The 15370-nt window shown below is 39.4% G+C and overlaps 1 protein-coding gene and 1 long non-coding RNA gene across 2 annotated transcripts; one reads left to right on the plus strand and one right to left on the minus strand.

Moving 5' to 3' along the window:
• The first annotated feature begins 7892 nt into the window (after nucleotides 1-7892).
• Nucleotides 7893-14395, plus strand: LOC311012135 (G2/M phase-specific E3 ubiquitin-protein ligase-like). The gene is made up of 8 exons (XM_084007470.1): nucleotides 7893-8104; nucleotides 10041-10188; nucleotides 10294-10383; nucleotides 10499-10788; nucleotides 11774-11997; nucleotides 12090-12290; nucleotides 12700-12889; nucleotides 13521-14395. Exons 1-8 carry the CDS (start codon nucleotides 8035-8037, stop codon nucleotides 13802-13804), a joined length of 1497 nt encoding a protein of 498 aa, XP_083863596.1. The 5' UTR covers nucleotides 7893-8034; the 3' UTR covers nucleotides 13805-14395.
• Nucleotides 9282-9948, minus strand: LOC311012136. The gene is made up of 2 exons (XR_014596992.1): nucleotides 9705-9948; nucleotides 9282-9510 (listed from the first exon to the last, which is right to left on the minus strand). It is a non-coding gene; the product is annotated as an uncharacterized lncRNA (long non-coding RNA).
• Nucleotides 14396-15370: the final 975 nt, after the last annotated feature.

Genomic DNA, 15370 nt, shown 5'->3' on the forward strand with positions numbered 1-15370 from the left:
AGTATGTGATGATAGTATATAGTCCAGATAGTTTTCACTCATGAGACACCGTTGTGATGAAGGCCTTTAGAAATGATACTACTTTGACATATGATACTAATAAACCATCAACACTACCTTATTTAACAAGCTGTCACTGCACCATTGTGGGTTTCTCTACTGTTTCTTTACATTCAAACACGTATGTTAGAACATGTGAGGCCCACACTGACGAGCTCCTGGAAGCCTTTTCCCCACACTGTTGTAGTGGACCTTTGACCTCCACTAGAGGGCGGCATTATGAAGTAGGCGGTGCACTTCTTCTGCACGGTGTTCAACCATTCAGTCAATAAGAAGTGCTGCTGTGAAGAAGAGAACAATTGTGTGAATGTTGAACATCAGCTACTTTCTCCTGTTGATTTAAACCTTGTAGAGATGGAACGTTGGCTGTGGATTATTCTTGCTGCTCTGTTCTTTGGTAAGATAGAAACAACAACATGTTTGATATTTCCTAAAGATTGACATCAAGTGGAGTTCAGAGCAGGACTCTCTGAACAGTTGGGCTGATTCCGTCCACAGAGTAACACTGTACAGTTGACATTTCCACTCCTCCTGTCAGCCTCATGAACAATTTTCTCTCTTTTTCGAGGACTGATAGCTGGAGACAAAATCTATCCTGTAGAAGATGAAAATGAAATGAATGTCATGTCAATAAAAGAGAGGGAGAATCTGTCTCACTCAGATGTTACTATGAGACAACATCAGAAGAAGTTTGGCTTCATTGGTACAGACATCATTCTGACCTCCAGGCACCTCAGTTTCTACTCTGGAAAGAAGCTCTTACTGCTTGTATTTTTAAGGCGGCTGACTATTGATTAAAGAAATTGACTAAAATCGGCATCTACTGTTACTAACTTGACTACTCCCAGGATTACTCCCGGGAGTCTTGCTATGCTTTCTGGTCCAGCAGAGTCCACTGAGGTCCTCCTGACCGATGCAGACTGCTAACTGGCCTGATGCTGGAAACACCATATAGTAGCTCCACCTGCTGCTGTGTGACTGCTCAACTACTCCTGCTTTTTGGTCTACGGCGACATGGTTGGGATGGATCCATCTCGGTGTGGCTGTGCCTGCTGCCCTGGACTACTACTGTTGGTACTATCTCTTCTGTTACAGTTTTTTTCAGTCGCTAACAAGCGTTTGTCCAACCAGTTGTCCATCCATCCATCCATTTTCTACCGCTTATCCTGTATTTAGGGTCGCGGGGGGGCTGGAGCCGATCCCAGCTATCATTGGGCGAAGGCAGGGTACACCCTGGACAGGACGCCAGTCTATCACAGGGCCGACATGTAGAGACAGACAACCATTCACGCTCACATTCACACCTACGGGCAATTTAGAGTCATCAATTAACCTTTCCCCATCCTGCTTGTCTTTAGACTGTGGGAGGAAGCCGGAGAACCCACGCTTACACGGGGAGAACATGCAAACTCCACACAGAAGGAACCCGGGCCGACCCGGGAATCGAACCCAGGACCCTCTTGCTGTGAGGCGAGAGTGCTACCCACTACACCACCGTGCAGCCCCCAACCAGTTGTCACATTTTCAAAACTCTAAACACAATTGGCCTGGCATCGGTCTTTTGTGTCCATACCATTCACACATTTCATGTCGTTTTCACACAATATGCAGTCAGTGGACACATTTCTACAATGCTTACATTTTCTTAACAGACAAGCTATACCTCCCAACAAAATGATGGATTGTTTTTGTGTTATTTACGAATGTTAACACACAACATCCCACAATAGCAAAAACAATATTCCAAACCTTAGATACAGTATCAAACCTCTGCTTCTGCAATGATATCAGTTCAAAAACAATATATCTCAGCTGATGATAAACAAACAATTGAATAATTGACACACACTCTATTACACTGACACTTATACAGTAAAAGGAGGACTTTGAGGAGTGATGTTTTTGGAAACAGAAAAAGACAAACTTTTTATCTGGGCTTTTTGCTGTTGTTTTTTTGTTCAGAATGTTCTCGTGTGTTTAATGGATATTTTGTTGTAAGCAATACTGTAAAACTTTTTCTGTTCTATCATACTGTAAACAGTATTTCTACTGTACCTCCTGTAGTAAACAGTAAAGGAAAAAACTGATTTGCGTTTTACTGGAATGCTTTTGAATGTGAACATTACATGTAGACATACAGTTCCCAACCAAGAAATGTAGTGTAAAAACGATGGATTGCATGTTTTGCATGCAAATACCTGTAAAACCGAAACATAAAAGTCCATGCAGTTTTTGTAATGTCAATAATAGCCAGTATTTTGAAACCTGGTGTACTTTGACTGACTGCATGTACCTTGTGAAGTGTAAACAAGTGTTATTCTTTGACAGAATAAGTTCATTTTGAGTCAGATTTCCAGTGTTTTGGTAAAGTTAGTGTGTGCAGAGAAAGATGTGTTCTATTTTGAAATTTAGAGTTAGTATATATTTAACAAAATTTTTGCCTAAAAGCCTATGAAGGCAGTTTTTCCTCCCCACTGTCGCTGTAACGCTTGCCCTTGGGTGATGTTGGGACTTTGAAATTGTATTGACTCTGAAAATCAAGAGCAATTCTAGTCCTGCTCAATGTGTCAAGTGTCCTGAGATGACTTCTGTTGTGATATGACACTATAAATAAGATTTAGATTTTTGAATAGACAGTGTTTGGTGTTAGTTCAGTGCAGTGTTTGGTGGTATTATATTTTGAAAATGAGTGTTGGAGTTTAATTTACAACGTAGGATTTTGAGCATGAAATTAACCGTTTTACCAATTGTGTGTGGTAGGTGTGGTGGTGCGTTAAGAGTTTAGGAAAATTGTTAAAAGTATTGAAAAAAATGTTTTAGCAATCTAAAAAACTGTATTTTGCTTGGATATAAGATTACTTTGTTATGCACTTGTACTTGTGTCATATTTCACCATAACACTACAAGGGGACCGATACTTGGTAAAGATACTCCTTACAGCAACAAGGAAAGCCATAACTACAAGCAGGCTCAACGGCTTGATCTCATACATATAAATAAAAAAATGGAAAGATTGACTTATGTATAGGTTTGTTTTTTTGTTTATATGGCTACCATCAGGTTTTCTCACAGGCTCTGTTTGTTTGTTTATTGTTCTTTTTATTTTATTTTTACTTGATTAACATGTCTAAATTAATGTGACTGTATCCAGTTGGGATGTAATGAAAAAGTAAAAACCAAAGTAAACAAAAAATGCATGTAATAATCTTCCATTAACCTCATCAAATAGGAGAACCATCTCAGTACCATATGAAGATGTTTGTCCTGTGTGTGCAGTGTAGTGAACATTTTGGTATTAAATGTAAATGCATTTTAGTTTTTACACAGAAGTTATTTAAACTTTACATTTTTGTTTTCTGTAAACATATTCATTACAAATTGTAAGCAAATCCAATATACAGGTGTGTCATCTGTACTAATACATTTTGATATTAAAGTTAGATTACATGGAAGCTATTGAAAGGAGCTGACATGTTTTTCCTACTTGAAAAACATGGAAAATAAATCAATTACACTCAATAAATCAGTGATGAAAAATATGACTACAAGACAAATTAAGTACATCATTTGTTCATCACTTTAATTTGACAAGATAGGTATTGAACATATTGTTTTTTAAGCATTAAAGGGATAGTTCGGAATTTTTGACATAAGACCTATTTTCCAAGTGAGCCGGTGTGTTCGAGACGTCTGGAGACATTTTCAAGAAATTTCATTCAGTTCGTCTAGTTGCCGAGATCGCGCATGCTATGGCTAACGCAAGTCAACGGTTCTTAGCTAGACGGGCATTAAAAACAGTCTTGCCCACTCCACAGTGCACCCGAGGCAAATCCATTGTAACGGCAGACTGTCGATGTACATATGTGTTGATAGAATAATATTTGTAACAAAACAAACCTCGCATCGCATGAATCATTCATTTTTTGAGGGACTAGTTTCTCAGCAGCAGCGGAATTCTACTACTCTGCTCTGGTTAGTTGTGAAGTAACCACAACACGGCAACGGAGAAGCGCGTGACGGAAGCCCGGCGGGACACAGTAGCCTAGTAGCCTAAAACAACATGGTAATTCAATTCAATTTATTTTCTCAACGGAGAGTTTCCAGCAGTCCGCGACTGAGAAGGGGTGAGAAGTCCTGGTGCTCCGTTATGCAGATTCTGTCTCGGGGTATGCTTTGTCCAGACACATCTAGTTGCTGGAAACTTGCGTCCAGCTCCAATTCTTGCATCTGTGGGATGACCAGGCCCCACTCCCTGCAGCAAAAAGATTTGTTTTCGGTCGGCATTTCTGTACAATTTCTGCACTGGCACCACCAGTCCCCGTTCGTTCGGTCCCGGTTCTCAGCTCCAGCGGGGGCTATCTCTGTCTCCACAGACGCTCGTTCACGGTCTGCCCTTTGAGCATCCCTCTCGTGCAATTCTTCCTCTGTATATTCCGGCTCGTATAGGTACGGTTGCGTTTGGGTGGAAAAAAACTCCTCATCACAGTTCTCAAAAGTTTCAGTATATTCCCCAAAATTAGCCATTTCTGTGAGACTAAAGAAACTAGCACTGCAGGCTACTCTGCGTCTGTAGCAATGACAGCAGGTAAACAAACTATTATAGAACCGGTAACTTATAAGCGCTGGGTGATATCACTCCGCCTTTGCCGTAGCCTACTAGGAAATATGACACGCTGCTGCTGCTGCTAAGACATAAATCCTTAAAAATGCAAGGTTGGTTTTATTTCAAACATTCTATCAACACATATGTACATCGATAGTCTGCCGTTACGATGGATTTGCCTCGGGTGCACTGTGGAGTGGGCAAGACTGTTTTTAATGCCCGTCTAGCTAAGAACCGTTGACTTGCGTTAGCCATAGCATACGCGATCTCGGCAACTAGACGAACTGAATGAAATTTCTTGAAAACGTCTCCAGATGTCTCCAACACACCGGCTCACTTGGAAAATAGGTCTTATGTCAAAAATTCCGAACTATCCCTTTAAGGGACCGATCGGTGTTAATGGTGTAACGTGAGGGATCGGTGTGTGGTGGTTTGTGCAGTCTTTAGAATAGAAAGAGCAGGATGGAGACGGATAATTTCTTTAGGTAACACTTTACTTTTCGACCGTATTTTAGGCTCATACAACAACAACCTTTTCTTCCTGTTTCCAAACTCACATGTCACTCAACGAACCAATCAGAAGCTATAAGGACTGAGGTAACTGTATGGCAACCCAAAAGGTACATTCAGCACATTTATGAGAGATTTCAACATGACAATATGCAAATAATAACAACTGCAGTCATGAATAAATTATATTGACTGTGTAAACATGAACACGTTTTTTAATAAATTGACCCAAGAATGAACGATATGACCTAGTTAACTTCTGAACTTTACAATGGTATGGACCTGTCATGACTGTGGGTTTTTGTAGTTTTGGTTTCCGCTTTTATTTTGTAGTCTTCTGTCTTGATGTTGTGTCTTAATATTCTTTGTTGAGGGGTGGGTCACCCAATTTTTAGTCTGAGGGGGCAAAACAGCAACATTTCAAAGTGCTTCAACCTGCTCCGGAGCAGATTGGAAGGGAAGGTTGGAGGGAGTGACTTATCTGTGTCAGCGTACAGCCTACTTTCCACGTTGAATTATGTTTTTATATTTATTTTATTTGCTCCCAAGTCCGTTTTACACCGTTGGGATTGCAGCTGAAAGAATGAGGCTGATATTGTTATACACCACGCCATAAAAATACATCTAAGCAACATACTGCATTCATTCAATGTTATTTTTTTGGTCTTTTATTGCGGGAGGACAGCATGAGAGTGAAAGGGAGAGAGACAACAGGGCCAAACAGCAGATTTGAACCTGGGACCACTGCAGGAGGCCTCGGTACATGGGGCGGTAACGCACTGAGCTATCAGCGCACTTACCACCATCATTATACGACTATTAACTCACTATAAAGCATTCATACAGTCGGCATTCATCACTCAATATCTGTGATGTGACATATCGGGTCATATTAATTCTGCCATGTCGATTGGAGGGTCATGTCAAAATAAATGGTATCGCCAGGGGGGTTATGCATAAAGTGATCAGAGGTCCGAAAATCCCACCAATGGGTCTTAAAATAAACAACGTACAGTCCCTAAGTCATTGATGATGAGCTAACTGTCCTCCTACTACCAACACTGAGAAATGTTTAGTTCCTGTTGCATCCAGAATCAAATATCTAATTCATAATTTTAATTATCCAACTTCAATAGGTCACTATCCCTAAGGGATGCCTATCAAATTCATTGATCCTTTATATTTAAGGGGAAAACGAGAAACAAGAAATAAGCTTGAAGTTACGGAAATGATCAAACAAAATCTAGCCATGATGTAACTATAGCTACATGGCTAATAACTACAGCCAGAACGGCTGTGTTCCCAGCCTGGAAAAAGATCCAGAAAGCAAAAAAAAAAAAAAAACATGTTTCTTTCTAAATGCTGCTCCCACTCTGTTAACAAGGATGAAGTTTAACTGAGAAAAGTGAAAATACAGATCTAAGAGGAGATGAGAGATTCAGGGATATATTTAGATGATGATGATGATGATCGGGAGTGACATACTGTGTAGTGGCTCAGGAGTAGGGATGGTGATCGTTAATATTTATTAATATCGATACCTTTATCGATACTCCTTATCAATCCGAGTCTTTGTCGATTCCACTATCGATACTTTTCTGTTATTTGGTGGAAAGACGATGTTTTTAACAGAACTGTTGGTTAATGTATTGTCTATTGTCATTTCATCGTGTTTTTAGTGATTAGGAAAATATTAAGGAAATAAATAATTGTATTTTAAATTAAATGTCATTTTTGATAAATATTGGCATCAGTAATTTAATTACATATTCTAAAATGATTATTGCACTATACAACTGTAGTACTGTTTCTCGCCAAAAACTCAATTTCCCTTTTCTTTACGTTACACTTGAATGCATCATGATAACCTAATAGTCGTTTTACTGAGCCAACCTGAAACACATCATCATCACGCCGCACGTCTGAAACTTTATTTACTTTTCAAGATAACTAGCTTGTATGCTGCGATTACAACACGGATTTCACAATTAAATTCCTATTTTTAACTGACGGGACAAGCTACAAAGTCTGTGTGCGCGCTTACCGCTGGTACGAGGGACGCACAATTACGTTACAGGACCTACGGGAGAAAAAAAAACAAAAACGACGAGACTCGATAGTGGTATCGATAACCCAAACGTTATGGATTTTCGGGTTTTGAAAAAAGTGGAACCGGGTCCTTGATAGAACCGGGTTTCGATCCCCATCCCTACTCCGGAGGGATATTTGCACTGCTGGCTACACTGGTTAATTTTCTTTATTTAGAATAGATATTGTTTTGGTCTGTGTTACTTTAATATATAAGCATTAAATAAAATAATTATTAAATATGTGCCATATATCCTAAATGTCTCTACTTCCACCTTGAATCCATGCTGGATCCATCCTTTCAGTTGGATCAGGATGGTCCTGATTTTTAACATCAAAACTATCTTGATCTTCACCCTAGAGTTTTGAAATGCCCAAAAGCATTTGATCTGGATTCTGGATTACTAAATCCATATCCCAGTTTTGTGGGAACAGGATCACATGGTTTTGAAATACCCAACTCTGGTATTTAATCCTATATGGATGATTCTGATCTATACATTTAAATGTTTTGAAATACTGGGCCGTGGTGATCCAGTGATGAGCTCACCTGAACTCGATCACTGAATCGCCTCCCACATCCTAGTCTACCACAGTTGTCTGCCCCTTCTACGGGCAAGATGTTGTTTACACTTATATGTAATATGTATGTATATGTATAAATATGTATTTTCTCAGTCAGATATAATTACCTGTGTCATACTGTTAAGATTTTGCTTTGTATCTTACTGTTCAAGTTGCCGGTTTTACATAGTTGGTCAGACTTTTCTTTTATGCAGAATCAGTGTGTGGAACTGTCTGATGACAGCGATTTTGAAAGCCCAGTGCCACAACGAAGGAGAGGTGAGAAAAATCACTAATGCCCCTCACCGTGTGTGAAAATTACTGTAAATAATAGGGTTGTGAACGATAAACCGATGCGACCGGGTATTCGGTTCAACAAGTGAGAGATACGGCTGCATCGGTAGCAGCCTCCTCAATCGATACGAATTATCAATGGATTCCTAGATGAATCGGTTACAGAGTCATGGATCGGGTATCGCGAGACTTTGAAGCGGTCGGCGGCATCATATCTATGGGCGGCATTACACCAGCGTCTCTAAAACAACGCGAGAGCTGAAGCTGCCGGCGAAACGCCGTAGCTGGCTAGCTGGTATGAGTTAAAAACAAGGGACAACACGGAACATGGAGGAGGTGGAGGTGGAGAGGCGGGCGCAGCACAGGTAGGCGGCTGAGACGCTGCCGTGTGACCGCAGGCACTCCACGACCGCACGTGAGAGACGAATGGCTTTGAATGTCAATCGTTTGTGTCTCAACTTGCGCCACAAGAGGCGGCCGCAGCACGGGTAGCGTCCACGACACTGTCCTGTGGCCGCCATCCAACGATTCAACCAGACTTTTATTTGCTCCATGTCTAAAAATAAATACATTGACATGTGATTTTGTTGTTCTGGTTGTTTGTTTTTTTTGCCAGTGCCAAACAGCCACAATGTTTGGGGATATGTGGTATTTTACATATTTGAAAAGAAACTATTGTACTGTCACTTTCATAGAATCGGCTTCTTTATTTTATAAAATATCTACAACAAATATTAACCGTAGAATCAAATCGTATCGTTCTTACACTGTATGGAATCAATTCGAATCAGTCTGTAATAAAAGGATATCGTTTTTGAATCGAATCGTAACCTGTGTATCTAGATGCGTATCGAACCGTTTATCACAAAGAGTGTGCAACCCTAGTAAATAACAGTCTCTCAAGGTTAATTGTTACGACGGAGTATTAGGGCCAGACTAAGAGAAAAAAAAATTTAAATTACGAGAATAAAGTCGTAACATTACGAGAAAAAAGTCATAATATTACGAGAAAAAAGTCATAATATTAGGTCTACGAGAATAAAGTCGTAACATTACGAGAAAAAAGTTGTAACATTACGAGAAAAAAGTCGTAATATTACGAGAATAAAGTCGTAACATTACGAGAATAAAGTCGTAACATTACGAGAAAAAAAGTCGTAATATTACGAGAATAAAGTCGGAACATTACGAGAATAAAAGTCATAATATTACGAGAATAAAGTCGTAATAAGGAAATACTTAGTCTTCTGGCACATCAGCATCAAATTATCATCAGTATCAGGACTTTGAAGCGATTGTGCAAACGACTGTGTCTGTTTCGAAGAAAGAACCACACGGACTTGGAAGAAATTGCTTCTTTTGTGGAAGAGGAGCTGTCTGGTAGTGGTCAACTGCAACTGAGGCTGCTGTTTGGTTGAGCTGGTCGGGTCAGATCTTGATAACGACTTTGACTTTATTCTGGTAATATTATGACTTTTTTCTCGTAATATTACGACTTTTTTTCTTGTAATATTACGACTTTATTCTCGTAATATTATGACTTTTTTGTTGTAATATTACGACTTTATTCTTGTAATATTATGACTTTTATTCTCGTAATATTATGACTTTTATTCTCGTAATATTACGACTTTATTCTCTTATATTATGACTTTTTTCTTGTAATATTACGACTTTTTTCTCGTAATGTTACGACTTTATTCTCGTAGACCTAATATTACGACTTTATTCTCGTAATATTATGACTTTATTCTCGTAATATTATGACTTTATTCTCGTTATTTAAAAAAAATATATATTTTTTTCTTTTAGTCTGGCCCTAATACTCCGTCGTAAATTGTTGATCAGATTTTTTTTTTTTTTTTTGAGAGGAAAGGGTGATTTTTTTTTTGCACTTGCTGAAAAAAATGTCTTCATATAGTGAGTCAGAGAGATGTACTGCCCACAACCCAGGGGGAACATTCTGAGAGGCAAGAGGGTGCTGAAGCCAATACGCTACCTGATGATGGGATGGAATTACAAGGACAGCAAAGGCCAAATGGAGCTACTGTTCACTTTGCAGATTTCATGTATAATTATATTTATTATTTATTATTTCACATATAACATTTACATTACATTTTATGATGTTGTTAGGGAATGTACTCTTCTATCCTCTTGTGTCTAATTTCTAGTCCCATTGATGTTGAAGAAGATGAAGCCATTGAAGAGGCCATAAGACGCAGTCTTTTAGAAGAGTCTGTGCAGTCCTTACAGGATTCAAGGTATAATTGGCATAGCTCATATTTAAATTGTAGTGTTGCACCACTCACAGCAAGACAAGGTCAGTTTGGCTTTCATGTGTGTTGGTAATTGTTACTATCCTTTTTGTTTTTGAAGGCTTCCAAAAACGTTGAGCAAAGAAGAAATTACAGGAATTTTAAAAGCACACAGTGAGAGGGTCGTCACAACAGTATACAGACCGATCTACATCAGCCGAGGGAACGTGTGGACAACTGCCCTCCGACAGTTTAATAGACGCAGATTCGCAGAGAGTACCGATGTGCTGTATGTCACCTTTGCCAATGATGAAGACACCAATGAAGATGCAGAAGACCTGGGAGGGCCCAGAGGAGAATTCTTCCGACTACTCGTAAAGGCTATCTTCAGAGAGAGTGGAGCATTTGAAGGTAATTTTTTATGCGATGTACTACATGTTCTATCTACTACAATACTGTGGTATTGCAATACTACTGGATAAATTGCCCTCTAAATGTTTGGGTATCATACAAAGTAACTAACTGGACCTTTTTTCAGATATAAGTGTTGGTTATGGAAAACACTTTTTATATGGGAGCACATTGGGAACTACTAGTGTGTATGCAGCTAGTTAAATTGCCATATACGACTGCGTCGTATATGTAAATGAAAGATGTTAAACGGATCGTTGTTGATCCTCCAGCTGTTGTTCAAACTACAGTGTACTTCCACAGGTTTGTGTGGATTGAGAGAGGGAGCTGCTCCGCTCTCTTTCTCGATTCAAGAGAGAGCCGGCTAACCAAACTCAGATCAAATTGTCAAAACTAAGCCGTGTTAATTGAATATGAACCACGTTCATGTCATTGCCTTGACTATTTAAAATGTTCGTAACATGTAAAATGTGTCTAGAAGCATATTTTAGTGTATATTTAGCTGTATTAGAGAAAGATTGCGAATCGGAAGAGTACTATACTGTAATGTTTGATGCAGAGCATTAAAAACGGATCAAACTGTTCAAATTACAAATTGCTGGAAGTTGCAAGTTTATGTGATTGTCTGTTTCTGTTTTCAGAAACATAGTTTAGTGAAAATGTAGCCATTTTCACTGTCTTAAAAAAGATTGCGAACAGGAAGTGGTTGCCATACTGTTACCCAGCTCATCGCATGTCACCAACCAGCGGGACAATTTACTGGTCTGGTGTGGCTCAATTCATTCTGGGTGTTGTAGTTTTTCTACGTTTTGAGTAAAAGAGCCTTTTTTCTGTTTTCTCTGGTCATGTAGCACCAGTTTCAAAACCATTTGCATGGTCAGAAAGTCAACGTGTTCGTTGTTGCAGCTGGTGTGAATCCCATCACAAGAGGTATAGTTCTCTTTAATGTATAAGCACAATTGTTTGTTTTGTCCTTTTCTCCGAGAGTCTCCAAATGGCTTCATTCCAAGAATGAACATTTCTCATGTGCAGAATGGAGTGTACCGCACTATTGGACAGATGATATCTACCATCATAGTCCAGGGTGGAGAATCTCCAGCCCTCCTCTCTCCTGTTGTAGTGGACTACCTTTTGACAGGACGCACCTTTCAGGTGAACGTCACTCCAAATGACGTAGCTGACATTGAACTGAGAGAAGCTCTCAAGAAGGTATGATATGGATGTGATTTTTAAAAAACAAATGGCTTCAACCCCAGTTTTGGAAGCATCCTCATCCTTATGTTGTCATTATGCACTTTGAGGTTGAGCAAGCAGCAACCAAGGATGAGCTGGAGCAAGCAGTGGAATGCTGTGACTCATGGAGATATCAAATTGAAGGTCTTCCAAACCCAGTCAGCATGGACAACAAAGCTGCATTTGTGAAGAATTCAATACTTTTCCATGTCATTCTTCAACGACAGAGCTGCTATGATCAGTTAGTTGAGGGTTTGAAACACTATGAGGTAAGTTTAGACTTAGGTTTACGTAATTGCATTCTAATGTTGAGGTTGCTTTGAAAATGCACTGAATTATCTACAGATTGCACTGAAAAAATTTTGGGTATGTAAAAGAGGCCAAGAGGTTTGTTAATTCTGCAAATGTGAAAAGCCAGCTGTGCCTATGTGTGCATATGTATACGTATATATGTGTGTGTGTGTGTGTGTGTATATATGTGTGTGTATATATATGTAGATATGTGTGTTTGCATCCTGAGGAACACGGGAAAAACTTGCATGATGGGAATTGATGACAGTGTGCCCTTGAGTAAGACACAAAAGATTTATTTTATTTCAATTTGTTGGTAAATCTGAGACCCTAGGTATGTAGGAAAGAAGCCCATGCATTTAAGGGTTTTTGTTGATGTCTTCACAGCTTCTGCCACTCCTGAAAGAAAACCCTTGCTTTAGGGTCCTTCTTGAGAAGCCTGAAGAACTCAGTGATATTACAGCAGCTGTTGTGGCTGCCCTCCTGAAACCCAACTACTCTGTTCTGGGAAGCAACAAAAGACCAAGAGAGGAGTTAATGGTGGTTAAGTTCAGAGAGTTTCTCCAGTGTGTACAAGGTAAATATGTGTTTATAAGTTTGGCTGAAAAAAAAAAAAGCTTTTCCCTGATAAGCCTGCTTAATTAAAAAAAAACTAAATAACTTCATACTACTACATATTAATAAGCTGGGTCCGCATGTAAAATGTTTTAGGAATTTTCTTAGAGGGACAAGTCCGCATATTGTGGTTTGGACACTGCCCATTTCTTAACAACACAATCAGTCCAGCTTTTTTGTTCATTTAACTCCGCCTAGTCCATACAGTTCCAAAAGCACGCTTCAAACTCCATGTCTTGACATAGAATAAAACACACATAAATGATTTCCTGATTCACAACCTTCATGAATCCAGAAATCACTCCATATCACGGTCCTGTAACACCTTCTATACAGGTCAGATGCTATATTCTCCTCACAAAGTAATTAGAGTATGTAGTGTAAAACTTGTGCACTATCCTGCTGCAGTTGTGCTATAAAATGCGAAAATGCAAGTGTTTGTTGGGCCTACATTCTCCGACCCATGTTGAAGACCAAATCATTTCACTGTCTATAATCTGTGACATATACTTTAAAGATATGTAGAGATAATTTGGTTTTGTACATATATTTATGTCTATATTTTCTTATTTATATCTTTTTCACCCTTATAGAGAAAGAAGTTGCTGAACGTCTTCATGCCAGGACCCTCACTGAGGAAGAGCAGGCGTTTATCCTGACATTGAATCCTGGACACATCCTAGCCTTTGCAACAGGAAGCAGCAGAGTTCCTGCGATTGGATTTCTTCCCAGTCCAAAGCTGACTTTTGTTCATGATGACACAAAACACATTCCAGTTGCTCACACATGCTCAAATGAGCTCCAGATATTTGTTAACAGAAAGAATCTGGCGAAGGTGATGATGAGTTTGATTACCATATTCTGGTGGCTCTCATGAATGGCGCCATTTTCAGTGTAGTGTAGCTGACTGCATAGCTAGACATGCACAGCCACAATAAAGCCAGTAAACCAATGCATGGTTTTGCTGATGCAGTGTCATTTATTTTTCTCTTTATACATTTCAGTTTTTGTCTGTTAATACATTTCAGGCTAATGTTAAAACTGTTTAGCCTTTCTACCAGTCTACTCTAATAGTATTTACAGTACAGCATTGTTAAATGTACACCACTACTGATGTCAATGTTACATTCTTAACTTCAGTACCTTCATTATTATGGGTTCAAGAGTTAGACATTTACAATTTTGTGGTAAACGAATTCTTGTACTCTGCGATATAATGTTTTTCCCTTGTTACCATCATTTTCAAGAGGGTTTACTGCAACAATCAATTCTTGCAGCTCCTGCTGGTTAAATGGGCAAAATGCATTAAGTGCATGAGATGTTGAGGCTGAGTCCACTGTTCTTGCCTCAGTTGCAGCTTCAGGAGAGTTTAGGAACAGAAGATGTCTGTCTCGTGTGAAAAGCTGAAGTGGGGTTCTGTTTCCTTCAGATGAGAGTGAATGATTGTTAAATGCAGCTTTAAACTCATCTAACGTACGATTGATCCTGGGAATGTACACAAAATGAAGACAAAATAGATCTGATTCATTGTCTACATCCAAGGCCTCCATTGACTCCGGTTCATAGAAAATAGATCCAGTTTCTGTTCAAGTCCCGATTGAATCGTTCAATTCGCTGATTATGTACAGAACTTCCAGTCAACACAGAATTTTCACCTCTGCGCAGTCTCATGTCCTCCCAAATCTGGACATTTCCCCCCCCATGATCAGTTCTGATATGAACCGGCCGGCCAAGTTCACTGATGGCTGTACTAAAGAGAGCCATGACAGTCTCAGCCCTGTTGTTGCTGGCACACTGGAGGAATGTCAACATTCTGCTGTAACCATCCATTGCGCTATGTACAACTAATTTCCATCTAATTAGTTTGTGATTACCGTCAATGTGCCATATATAGTTAGGACAAGGCACAGTGTATACTCGTCTTTGTATTGTTGTTGTACTCCTGGACGCGACACCAGCACCATCAACCCTTTTTACAGAGTCTCTGAGACGATGTCTCTGCACCATAATGTTTCTGGCACGCAAATGTCCATTAAGCATTACTTCTCCTATGTGAGGATGTTCTGCTTTTATCTCTATTATGGTTGCATCCAATTCCTCATCAAAAATGGTACTGAATTTTGTGCGCCTTATGTTGTATTCCCGCATCAGCTTGTATAATGTGGGTCTGGAGATCCGCAGGACTGAAGCCACTTCAGAAAGCGTTGTTCCGAGCAGCAGCAAACCCTCAATGTCCTCTTTGGAAATTACTGTATGCCCATCCTACAAAACAGGAAAAAACAGACATCCTGAATTGCACTGAACTAATCAACCTGTTCTCATTTCCATTTTACGTCCTATGTTGACTGCATTGCCAAATCCTTTGGCATCACTATACACAGGGCTGGGTTATTGGGATTACATAATCAGATTACAAAAAAAGTACCTATAATCAGCCCATATT

This window comes from Eutrigla gurnardus, assembly GCF_963514095.1.
Source record: "Eutrigla gurnardus genome assembly, chromosome: 4".
NCBI lineage: Eukaryota > Metazoa > Chordata > Actinopteri > Perciformes > Triglidae > Eutrigla > Eutrigla gurnardus.